Below are 13,658 nucleotides of genomic sequence, written 5' to 3'. Positions count from 1 at the left end.
ATGACAGCTGTAGGCTGCCTCCGTCCCTTCATGCTCGTCATCTGCCCCGACGCCTGTGGCATCTTCCAGTAGGACAACAGCTCATTTCATAATGCCATACCTTTCCTACAGTGGTTTGAATAGAAGGGTAGTGAACTCACACATGATGATGTTTTTCATGCCTCCTGTCCACGAAAATAGCCTGATGTGAGCAACAGAACACGTCTCGGACGCTATCAGGCGTCAGTTTGGCGGTCATAAACCTCCTGCCAGTATTTTGCCGGAATTGCGTGGCACAAGCTGTATTGCACTCCAAATGCGGAACAACACAATGTTAAGTAAGATATTGCAGTGCTTGTGTTATTCTGATTACAACGCAAAGTTCCTTTGGACATGCATGCATGCCCAAAGGAACAGGCTCTGCCATTTCAGAAGACATCAAATGAATTCTGAATTGCGAATACGAAGTACCATCAACTGTAGAATGAAATGACGACAATGAAAATTTGTGCCGGACCGGGACTGGAAGCCCGACTTCCCGCTTATCGCGAGCTGTCGCCTTACCATTTGGCTATCCGTGCAAGACTCGCGACCAGACCCAAAGTTCCATAAGTCGTCAACCATGCGTCTACGACCTGTACTCGTACATCCATTATGCATGTTCCCGTACAAGTTCGACGTTGTACTTCAAAGTCGCTTGCCCGGTATCAGTAGATAAATACGATATTGCAGTGCCTATGTTAATCTGATTACGATTCAGCGGACATGCATGCATGATAAGGCGAACACTGGCGATAAGCGGCAAATCCGGGTTCGAGTCCCGGTCCGGCACAAATTTTCATTGTCGTCATTCCATTCTACAGCTGATGGTACTTCTTATTCGCAATGGAGAATTCATTTGATGAATTCAATGTTAAGCAAGTTGTCATAATGTTTCATTTTACCTGTGTATGTAAGGCTTTATTGTGCAATCACTTTAGTGCTGGTACAAAGCGGTAGTAGAGGTGTGATTCACTGCGACTGTTGATAGCCTGTGCGCTGTGGTGTAGCCGGTCCGCTTTCACGACCCTACGTCACTTTGGTGCCCGCAGACCTGCTGCAGCTGCGCGACATGCAGAACGTGCCGGTGGTGTGCCACGTGAAGCAGCTGGTGCTGTGCTCGTGCCTGTTCGGTGGCGCCGAGCGCGTCAAGGCGACGTCCGTGGCGGCGCTGCTGCAGGGCTACTGGGACGCCGAGCGACAACTGGTCCGTCCCGCTAGCCCACAAGCTTCCTCTCCTGTCTCCACCATACAGCGTGTGCTGCACCACCTGCTGCTGTCAGATCACTCACCGCCTGTCACTGCCTTCCTTCAGCTGAGGATGCTGGCTTGTTTTGACAACAACCAAGACACATGTGCTAATTATAGCATTTATACTCTAAGTCGTTTAGAAGAAAGATTAAGGAAAGACAAACCTACTTTTCTAGCATCTGTAGAATTAGATAAAGCTTTTGACCATGTTGACTGGAATACTCTCTTTCAAATTCTGAAGGTTGCAGGGGTAAAATACTGGGAACGAAAGGCTATTTACAATTTGTACAGAAATCAGATGGCAGTCATAAAAGTAGAGTGACATGAAAGGGAAGCAGTGGTTGGAAAGGGAGTGAGACATGGATGTAGCCTCTCCTCCATGTTATTCAATCTTTATATTGAGCAAGCAGTAGAGAAAACAAACAAACAAAAAAAAATTCGGAGTAGGTATTAAAGTCCATGGAGAAGAAATAAAAACTTTGACGTTAGCCGATGACATTGTAATTCTGTCAGAGACAGCAAAGGACCTGGAAGAGCAGTTGAACGAAATGGACAGTCTTGAAAGCAGGATATAAGATGAACATCAACAAAAGCAAACGAGGATAATGGGATGTAGTCGAATTAAGTCCGCTGATTCTGAGGGAATTAGATTAGGAAATGAGGCACTTAAAGTAGTAAAGGAGTTTTGCTATTTGGGGAGCAAAATAACTGATGATGGTCGAAGTAGAGAGGATATAACATGTAGACTGGCAATGGCAAGGAAAGCGTTTCTGAAGAAGAGAAATTTGTTAACATCGAGTATAGATTTGAGTGTCAGGAAGTCGTTTCTGAAAGTATTTGTATGGAGTGTAGCCATGCATGGAAGTGAAACATGGACGATAAATAGTTTGGACAAGAAGAGAATAGAAGCTTTCGAAATGTGGTGCTACAGAAGAATGCTGAAGATTAGATGGGTAGATCACACAACTAATGAGGAGGTATTGAACAGAATTGGGGAGAAGAGGAGTTTGTGGCACAACCTGACAAGAAGAAGGGACCGGTAGGTGGGACATGTTCTGAGGCATCAAGGGATCACAAATTTAGCATTGGAGGGCAGCGTAGAGGGTAAAAATCGTAGAGGGAGATCAGGAGATGAATACACTAAGCAGATTCAGAAGGATATAGGTTGCAGTAAGTACTGGGAGATGAAGAAGTTTCCAAGGGATAGAGTAGCATGGAGAGCTGCATCAAACCAGTCTCAGGACTGAAGACCACAACAACAACTACATACTCTAATTTAAATTATAGTAGTTTTAATTTTACTTTAACTCAAAGTACCCTTTACTTTCACTGATTTGGAACACTGTTACATATTACGTGCTGAATTAGCATTCAAACCTCGGGTCTTTGCCTTACACGGGCAAGTGCTTTATGGACTACGCTATCCAAGCATGACTCACGACGCCGCATCACAGCTTCCCCTAGGCTGTAGCTAAGTCGTCTCTCTGCAATAGCCTTTCTTCCACGTATGCGGCAGAATTTCTGTGAAGTTTGAAACTTACGACAAAAAAAGAGAGGAAAATTCTACTGTTCTAGTGATAGAATCGCCTAGTCGGGTACGACCGACCGCCGCTTAATCCTGAACTAATTGCCACATCGAGATGCGGCGTGGAAAGGGTGGGACAAACACACTGCTCCCTGGACTGTTATCGTTAGCAGACATGAAACCAGTACTACTCGATCAAGCAGAGCCTCAATTTTCATCACAAGATTGAATGTATCCATTTCCCACCGAGCAAAAATGCCTGGTAGTACTGGGAATCGAACATGGGGACTTCAAATGACCGCCAACCATGCTGAACTTTCGACCACGCTAACCAGGCAGCTACGTAGGTGCTGCTGTAAATGAAGCTCCGAGGGCCTGTCCTGTCGCATCCTTGCCTAACTCAATGGGACGCCATCGTGTTCGGTCAGAGGGTTAGTCGTCCTTTGTAACACAAAGACTGAGTAAATGGATCAACAATGAACTTCAAGTGGTGACATGGGACGTCCTCTCCGAACAAATGGAACGAACAGTAACGAGCAGAACGTGATTTTAAAAAAAAAATTGATAGAGCAACTGCTCGAAAAATACAAAGTCCCAGGTTCGAAGCTTGCTCTGGCCCACACTTTTAACTTGCCGCAAAAGTTCATAACATTCACATAATTTTAAATTGAGATGAACGCTAATTTCAAGCAGTATTCAGTAGAGCATAATAAAAATTAACGTTCGAGACAGATTGCAGATTCTGTTCATATGTAAATAGAGTTTATACTACGTTGACTGAACCGGATTGGCGTGATGGTGGTATAGCTAAAATGTACAAAAAGTACATCACTATAAAAATGCCAAAATAAAAGTAGAGTGTTATCGGTATATGTGTCAATAACTAAGTTTGATTACAGCTCTGAAATCGAATAGTGTGAAGGCAAAATATTTCGGAAGTTATCGATGTATTTTTATCCAAGTTTAACTGATTAAAATCGTTGAAACTACTAATCAGAATTGGCGTAATTCGACCTCCTGCTTCTACACAGAAATATATTTATGCCATAAGGCTTTCTTGTTTGAAGAAAAATATAAAAAAACTGAACATCCTTCTAGTATCATGTTTGATGACACTAGTTCAAGAAAGCTACCTCCTGCGACACTTATTATGCTACAATGATTAAGGAGTGCACTGGACATACAGTGAAACCTATGTTAAGCATAAATACTGGAAAGAAAACCAAACACAAAATTTTGACTCATCTGATGAAACTGATAAACGTAAGTAAAATGATTATTAAACCAATCACACTATAGTACACGGCTATCTTCTCCTAAATGAAACTTACTTATCTGGCCGTCCCATACGTGTGGTCTACAGGATATTCGTATGATGTGGTGCTCATGCTGAAATACGAATTGTTCGCACAGTCTATTCACTTCGTTCTCTAATTCAGTTTATATGCAACTCCGAAAATGCCATACGTATTCAGTGGTCAAAATCATACAGATCATAGCATTCTCGTTACTACGGATGTACCATCTGAAGTTAATAGGTCATTCTGACGTTTCAGTGCGGGCATGCTTATTCACTTACATAAGATAGATGTTTTCGACGGTTAATAGTGTTTTTCCAGTTCGACAACACTTTACATCTCAGGAGAAACGGTGCAAATGAACATCATAAGACCTAAGACCTGAAATGAAATAATCTAATGGCATTGTAGGCCGCAGTATTGCAAAGCCTTTTTAGTTGACCCCACTTCTGCGACTTGCGAGTCAATGATGATGAAATGATCATGAAAGACACACAACACGCAGCCATCACGAGGCAGAGAAACTCCCTGACCCCGCCAGGTATCCAACCTGGGACCCCGTACGCTGGAAGCGAGAATGCTACCGCAAGACTACGAGCTGCGGACACCTAAGACCTAATGGCCAGCTAATGATGAAAATGTACAAATAAAAGATTATATCTTGTCTTTTATGCCAAAAAAAGATACAGAAGTAAGACATATTGTTTCCGTCGAATCGTCATGAACGTCATCGAAGGAAGAATAGCATGTTACGTCCCATTAAAGACAAATCCATTAGAGAGAGATGCAAACTTCGATATGACCAGGACGAGGCAGGCATCAGCAGGAAACTCATGAAAGCAGTCATTCAGTCACACAGTAGCAGGTGAGGGTTTTAAATTGTGAGACAAATGTGACGGAAGTGTAGTTTCGATCATATTTAATGTTCACCTTTAGATAAAACGTTCGTCAACGGTAATCCGTCAGAAGTTTCTGGCAGAAGTCCTGGAGGTACACGATTAAAATATGGTTCAAATGACTCTGAGCACTCTGGGACTTAACTTCTGAGATCATCAGTCATCTAGAACTTAGAACTACTTAAACCTAGCTAACCTAAGGACATCACACACATCCATGCCCGAGGCAGGATTCGAACCTGCGACCGTAGCGGTCGCGCGGTTCCAGACTGTAGCGCCTAGAACCGCTCGGTCACTCCGGCCAGCGGTACTCGATTACTTCTTGGTTTTGCACATATGGTGCTCTGCAGCTCGCATGAAATTCAAGGGCTTCACTGTTGTTGTCTAAGTGCAAAATCGGCTGCTAGAATTTTTATTTATTTATTTATTTATTTATTTAGTTATTTTTTATTCCGGGCATGTATGGAGCCAAATTCCATCTTCAGCGTCACACTGGCATGTGTCGTTCTGTCACATGAACTGTCTATAAGACATTTACCACAAACAGGCATAGATGTGTGGCAGCACATGCCCCATGACGTCATAACAAACGGTGAATGATCACACGAACGTTATGAAAGTAACTGAACTCAATTATAATCCGGTTCCAGTCCAAGACTATAGAAGTACAAGAGATATTGAGTACACCGCACCTGTAGAAAGCACTGGCAATATTGCAGATCATCAGATTACCGGTATAAATTTACAAAATAAAATAAAGGAAAGGAGACACGAAATTAATGAACAACAAATACATGCTTGTGTCCTTACATGAAGATCCATCAAACTTAATTTAGTTCTACCGGTTTAACATTACTCTTAATATAAGCCGAAATGTCCCAAGAATAGACAAATAAAAGCTATATGTTTCGAATTTAACGTCGGCTTGCCACCTGCACGTACCTGCTTAATGTCGTTTTTGTTTTGTTGTGGTCTTCAGTCGGGCGACTGCTCTGGTGCGACACTCCGTTCTTCCATGTCCTGCGCAAACCTCGTCATCTCTGCACAGCTACTGCAACCTGCGTCCACTTTAAGCTGCTGACTACAGTCAAGCTTTGGACGCCTTCTTAAAAATTTTAACCTCTCCCCCAAACTTCCCTCCCACTATCAAACCGAGCGAGGTGGTGCAGTGGTTGGCACACTCGACTTCCATTTGCAAAGACGGTGGTTCAGTTCCCCATCCGGCCACCCACATTTAGACATTCTGTCATTTCCCTAAATCGCTTAAGCCAAATATCGCGATGGTTCCTTTAAAATGGCGTGGAAGACTTCCTTCCCCATCTATCCTTACTCCTTGCTTGTGCTCTCTCTCTAATGACCTCATTGTCGACGGGACGTTAAGCTATAATCTTCCTTAATTTCTTTACTCGTACCACTACCAAACTGACTATTCATTGATAATTCCGAATGTGTCTTCCCAAGAAAACCTTTCTTTGGTCTAATTATGACACACGAATGTTGAATTTAGTAGACGTAGATTTTATGAAACTGTCCTTTGGACATACCAACTCATACAAATTGCAGAACTTGTTTAAGTATGTCGGATGCGTATGTAACGATATTTGTGTCAATGTTTCGGTATTCTGTTTCATGTAAGCTGTTTTAGTTGCTTTTTGATATCATTGTGCGCGTTTGTTTACTTAGTGATAGTCTATTCAAACACATAGTGGTTGTATAATAAGCATTATTTCGACTTAGCAGCTGAATGATAGAATCACGACAAAAACTAACATTTTATTTGTATTTTAATGTATTTATAATGCACCTCTTCCGCAAATTTTCCTTAGACAACGACTGCTTACCTCATTGTGTGATAATCACACAAATTTATCGACTTACGACTACGAAAACTGTATTGAATGTAAGGTTTATAACAATATCCATTTCCGTGAAATTTATATACCACTTGCGAATCATGTAATAGGATTTATTTAGAGTTGTACGTTATTTAATATAATATATACTGGTACTGTGTGTGTGTGTGTGTGTCTGAGAGAGAGAGAGAGAGAGAGAGAGAGAGAGAGAGAGAGAGAGAGACAGCGTTGAAGCGGGCACACGAGACTCAGCAATTGCGTCGTTCTCAACAGGCGCTGGATGATCGCTTCGAGAGCGAAGAGTTCGCGGTGGTGCTGCAGCCGTTCTTCCTGGGCGTGGAGAGTCCCGCTGACGTGAACACGTGGTTCGGCGCAGCGCCAGACCTCAGCTACTTCGCGCCTGACTGCTTCCACTTTAGCCAGAAAGCTCACGCCCTCAGTGAGTACTTAAGAGTACTAGTCTTAAGGAGTTAAGTCCTTTCATCTGTACACTTGAATACTCGCGAACTAACATGGGATCTTACCTCTTAGTACTCACGGGTTAATCTTGTCTCCAAAATATTTTGTGATCTATTAATTCAGGAACCATATCAGTGGTAACAAAAAGCTATCGTAGAAAGGCAGTGCTCCTTTCCTGATGCACATCGTCTTTGCACGATGGTTTGGTATGCAGTGGAATCTTGTCTGAAGTGCAACCTCTCTATTACCTCACATACGCGGTATTTCAGACAGGTGCCATAAAACCTGGAGGTATTTCTTAAGGGTGTCTGTAGGTAAACATCAAGAATAAGGACTCAACGTCCGAATAGCGCAACAAATGGAGTGGAACAAAAATGAGGTAACTAACCTCTGCTGGTTCCTACTCGAGCAACACTTCCAATCTGATTTTCTGCATTGGACACCACTGGACGTCAGTAGTTAGACATACATTATCTGTTCAAAGTATTCGAACACGTGTTAGGGAATATTAAAATGATGTGCGACCACGCTTCACCTTCATAGCGGCTTGAACTCTGCTGCAGACGCTTTCAATGGTGTATCTATATGCCTGTGGGAGGATTGGCAGTCCATCCTTCCTCAACATCTGGAACCAGAGAAGGTAGTGGTGTTGAACACTGTGATGTGGAGGGCAGGTGACGTTCTAATCGATCCAAAAAGAGTTCCATTGGGTTCTTCAACTCAGGGCTCTGGCCAGACCAGTCCATTACAGAAATGCTATTTTCCCCAAGGAACTGGCTGACAAATGGTGCTTTATGTTAAGCTGTCATTGACATACTGTTACTCTAGGGCGTGGTCCCCAACCTTTCTTAGACCATTACCCATTAATGCAATCAGATATTAGCTAGTATCCTCATCACCCTCCCCTGCCCCCATACCACCACCACTATCATCCACCAACATAAGCGTGTAACTAATCTTCCTTTGAGCAATTCCATTTCGAAGTGACGAAAGATAAACGTTATTTAATGCTTGTAGTTGCATTAAAACATGAATTAATGAGTCAATGAGACAACTGCTGCCGCGCGGAATGGCCGCGCAGTCCGAGGCGCCATGACACGGACTGCGTGGCCCCTCCCGCCGGAGGTTCGAGTCCTCCCTCGGGCATTGGTGTGTGTGTTGTTCTTACCATAAGTTAGTTTAAGTAGTGTCTAAGTCTAGGGACCGATGACTTCGTCAGTTTGGTCCCTTAGGAATTAACCCACATTTTAAAATTTTTAGACAATTGGTACTGTTATTTCTAACACCGCTTTTTTATAGAACAATGAAACAATTTTCAGTGCATCGCGATAGCTACCTAAAATTCCATCTCGGAAAAGAAAGCTAACTATCCTCATTGGCAGTAGACACTTGTTACAAAACATGCTTGCTGTGCACTTGGTTCACCCACATCCTGCTACTTCGTTCAAAATAAACCAAATTAAAATACGTGCACTAAACATAATGCTTGAAAATCACTTGATTGCTGAACTCCTTACTTCTGAATTGGCAGATATCGGTCAACTTCAGATTGTGAATGCTTTGTGTCTGAAGACTGCCGCTAATAATAATATAGTAATAATAAAGTGTAGGCCCTACAGTAGTGGAGTAGTCATTACGTAATTATTTTTGTCGCACTGTCAGTCAGTTCGTTTATTGCTTCGAAGTGAACAATGAAGCAATTTCTGGTCTATTGCGGGGCCTATCAACAACTCAGAAAAGGCATTTTAATGAGATATTTAAGTATATATGATGTATAAGTCTCCATTTTGTTGTTTTAGATGCATAGTAAGAAGTATGTATGTAGTCGGTGGACTACGTGAGGAATTTTTCGTTCATAAGTTCGTTTCGCCACATTGTGTCACACGTTAATGCTAATATTTAAAAATGTACTTTTGTCGACTTATGTAATAAGTATTACAGTCTCAGGAATTAGCGATAACAGAAATAGCTTTAAAAATTATTTCGTTTCGTTACTGAAACTAAAATGAACAATTCTGTTTTTATCCCTCAGAAATTTTCATTTTACCCCTTAGGGTGTAATTATACCCAGGCTGGGAACGACTGCTGTACGGTAAGCAAACGTGTTCATATCCCGTACAGAGCGTTTTGTTAGCACAATAAGGGGAACACACCCTAACCAAGCAAAACACCTCATTAGGCAACACCACCTCCTCCGCACTTCACTTTCGCCCTTGCACCTGATGTCAGGTAAAGTTCTCCAGGCCTACGCCAAACCCAGACCCTTCCATCGGATTGCCACAAGGTTCAGCGTGATTCATCACTGCAGATCACCCGTTTCCAGTCATCCTCTGTCCATTGCCATCGCTCTTTAGACCACCTCGAGCATCGCTTTGCAGTGACACCAGAAATGTGTGGTTTGTAAGAAGCTGCAGTAGTATTGCAACCCATTCTTTTAACTCCATACACACAGCCACTGTGCTAGCTGGACTGTCCGTAGCACTTTGGAGCTCAATGGTAATTCTTTCCCCTGATTTCATACGCTTTTTTACAACGACCCTCCACAATGCTCGGCGATCCCTGATCATTAACTCATTAGGTATGCCTGGTCTTGATTTACTTGTGGTTGTTCCTACACGTTCCACTTTCACAATTACAACAGTCGACTTGGGATGCTTCAGAAGGGTTGCAATGTCCATGACGAATTTGTTACTTAAGTGATAGCCAGTGACTTGTGTGCGTTTGAAGACACCGAGCTCGACTGCCCGACCCGTATTGCTGCTATTGGCCCCCTTTTATACTGACTGGCCCGCCTCTCGTGTCATCTAATGGCCAGTTCCTCCGTACATAGCCGTGTCCAGACACTTTTGATCTGATGGTGCAAGTCGTGTTCGAGAGTAACTGATGTTAAATCTTTCCTTGAAATTCCTGTTGAACTGCCAGGTGTCAAGTAACTTGATGCCACGGCATTTCGGCGCAGTCTTCTGCCATCTTCAGGTGTATTCCGGCTACAGTGCTCTGAGCTCCCCTATGTAAAAGCACGCAGGCGCTTCGGTAGTGCACCCAGTTTCGTTAAGCATACATTGCTTGAGTACTGGAGCTCTATGCTCTGTTGCTGATGTTATATTGTTAATACTTGAGTTTTTTGAATCTACCTCAACATACTCAATTAGTTTCAGTGTTAGCAGTTTGCTGTTGTATTTCATTCGTATACTGAAAATGTCTACATCACTGTACGCTCCTTAGTCTCTCTTATTTTATTCTCAAGGTCACTGTGCGAAATATACGACCACAGTGGCAAAAATGTCACACATTCTTTCTCTAATACAAGGTGTGTCGAGTACAATGCAGTTTTTGCCAGTCATTCCAGTTTAAATTCCCTTAAATTATTTTCATATTGGCTTCACCATCAGTGCATCTCTTAAATCCTACCATGTCTGCTGTTGCACTGTCATGTCTATTTGATAAGGTCTCGAAGCACAGCCCTTCATTAAATCAAGTGGAAATTTTGTCCAGATCTGTCTGCATTTCACTGGGATCGTCCAATGTCGATAATGTCCTGCAGAAAGCAGCGTGGTTAACGAACAATCGGATAAAATTGTTGATCTTATCTGCATGTTCAGTGAGAACATTAGAAATCCTATCATGCTCATCGGGACAACCGCGTTGTTTCTTTGATGTATGTTGAAAGTTCCCCGACAAGCATAAACGTACTGCGTTCTGTTAGTCACTCATATATGAAGTCAGCTGATACATGTTTCTAGGTCCAGCAGTTGTCTTTAACTTCTATTGGGTAATAGAGTTTTATGTTCTGTATTTTCGTATTTATAAAACCAACACGTATTTGTCCTATTAATTGACATACATTCACCTGATGATGGAGGGCGAAATCTCCGAAACATGTGGCTGATATCCCTAACAGTCATCGCAAAACTTAGGCTAAAATGTTCACATTTAAAATTCTCCTGAATATATAGGGCATGAAACATAAAAATGAACATCAAATAAAAGAAACTAAAAGATATCTACTACATTCTGTAAAACCTGGAAAATAAGTTTGAAAAATTGATACTATTACCGAATCTAACGCTAAACGTAAACGAACAAAACTAATTGTATGTTCCAAACGACTGCCTCCAGCATTACAGAATACCTATCAACTGCATCCAGTGGACTGCCGCACTTGATCAAAAATGTTTAGGATGATGTGAATGTCTTCACACACTGCATTTGCGCTAATATTAAAGCCAGTACTATACAATTCACAACAAAACTAAAAACAAAAAACCACCTTTGAAGATTAGAAGATTTCCGAGCGCTCTTATGTGCGGAAGATTCCTAGCTTATTAGCGTATATGTCAGTAACCCAGTACGTGCTATAATAGGTTTTCTGATGGTGAAATCACTGATGCCGATGTCTCTAGCAGAAATATTTACTTTAGTTTTATGTAAATTCCACATTTATCAAAAATGGGAAATATTAATTGACAAATACAGAATATTAGTTTTTAATAAAAGTCAGATTTTTTTCATCACAGGACACACGAAAATTAATTAAAATTTCAACGGGCGTGCGAAGAGCGTTCTTGTTAAATACATCTATGTACATGAATAAATACTGTTCTGTCTATCGAAATATATATAAAAATATCGTACTTTCGTTTTGATGTTTTTTATTTTTGCACCAAATTTCAGTTTAATGTTTTCCACACTTTCAAGCGAATGCGAATAGTAATTCAAGATAAGAAAAGATGTTATTCTCTTTAAAAAATTGAAGACAGTCGACAGAATGAAGAAAATCATTTATGACTAGTTATGGATAACAATTTGGTTTTTAACATTTGTTGGTGTTTAGCTACTACCAGAATGCCCACGTGTGTGTGTGATGTCCGCTAGTTTTCCAGCGCTTCGTGCATGGTGGCCATGCTGCCTATTTTTGGCAGACCGTGATTCGTATTGGTGCCTTTCAATTGTTCACACTGTCTGGATGTGGAGTGCCGGTAGTGATGTGTTTATCCTTTGTTTGCAGTCGCCAACGCGCTGTGGAACAACATGCTGGAGCCCGTCGGCAACAAGACGGAGGGCTGGCGGCCTCTGATGCAGCGCTTCCTGTGCCCCTCTGTGGAGGCGCCCTACTTCTTCACCCGCAACAACTCCAACAAGTTCTTTGATACCGGGCGGCAGTAGCACCTTGTAAAGGCTATATATCATTTAGGGAGGGAAAAGGTCAAGCACGTAGAGGTTTAACTGAGATTTATAGGATTGCCTCTCTTACTACTGCCAGCTGCAGACATCTTGTGGAATTCACTTTCACCTGTTGATGCTAACCACAACATTCTTCTAGCGTACAAAAGACATAACTGTAGCTGACACAACAGGGGAAACCAGCAAAATTTATTCTGCAATCAAGGCTGCAGGTAAAGAATAGTAAACCAAAAGATGATCCATGCAGACATATTATCCACTATGTATGTAACGACACAAAGGCTACCAATTTCTGATCTTTATTGGGCAGTCCATGCAAGCGTCAGCTCATTTAAAAAATGATCGTTATTTTACTCTGTATTTCTTAATACCATTTTCGCAACCTTCAGTCTTAAAAATTGTTGTAAAGTACTCCATTTGAACCACAATTAACGATCTGTTCTTTTCTATTCCTCTTTATCGAAACCTGATTCTATCAGATTCATTGTTGCCGGAAGATCAAGCTCGGAAGTTAAAGATATCTGTTACACAGATTGATTCATTTCGCATGCCAAAGGAGTTTGAGTGAAAACAGGCGCGTTTTTTGTTAAAAAATACGAAAGAATTTTTATTAAAATTGTTGTTTTGGTTGTAATAATTATACCTCACGAATATATATATGAGTGCAGAGTGTAATTTTTGTAACTGAAATTTTGATTTTTGCGTGGAGATGAACGTAATGGTTTTTAATATAATTATTTACAGTTATGTTTATAAATAGTCTTCTATGTCTCAATGAACTGACCACTTCATTTTATTTATCACATCATTAAATAATAGAACTATGTAGTAACATTTTATATAGAACGGGAAAAATTAAACTGACACGGGAAATATTTCATGTGCCTTAAGAAATAACGTTCGTCACCCACGTCCAGAGTGGATGACGTTAGTTGTTACTTGTTTTACCTATCTTAAAGCAAATGACATATTCTACGGTACAGTCTTATTTTTTTCTTCTCGGATTTGGTTTTATCTCACCCGCTATTACTTTTTTTCATTTATATGTGACCTGTACCGCTGTGTTAATGTCCTTTCTAGAAAAATTTTTACTTTCGTCCTTCGTCAAACAGTAGATACATTTCTTCTGTTACCCACTGTTTCTTGGCAGCTACCTTCCTTGACTATCCATCTA

The 13,658-nt window shown here is 41.4% G+C and overlaps 1 protein-coding gene across 1 annotated transcript in view; it reads left to right on the top strand.

Annotated features, from left to right (window-relative positions):
* LOC126128954 (phospholipase B1, membrane-associated-like) overlaps positions 1 to 13,187 on the top strand; it is a 71,531-nt gene extending 58,344 nt beyond the window's left edge. Inside the window, exons 5-7 of the mRNA XM_049915156.1 lie at positions 1,071 to 1,225; positions 7,115 to 7,280; positions 12,309 to 13,187. Of these exons, the coding sequence (XP_049771113.1) occupies positions 1,071 to 1,225; positions 7,115 to 7,280; positions 12,309 to 12,466 (479 nt within the window). The 3' untranslated portion in view covers positions 12,467 to 13,187. The remainder of the gene's footprint in view (positions 1 to 1,070; positions 1,226 to 7,114; positions 7,281 to 12,308) is intronic.
* The last annotated feature ends 471 nt before the right edge of the window (positions 13,188 to 13,658 follow it).

This window comes from Schistocerca cancellata, chromosome 1, assembly GCF_023864275.1.
Source record: "Schistocerca cancellata isolate TAMUIC-IGC-003103 chromosome 1, iqSchCanc2.1, whole genome shotgun sequence".
Lineage (NCBI taxonomy): Eukaryota > Metazoa > Arthropoda > Insecta > Orthoptera > Acrididae > Schistocerca > Schistocerca cancellata.
Note: the sequence above shows the minus strand (reverse complement) of the source record. Positions and strands in the feature narration are given on the sequence as shown.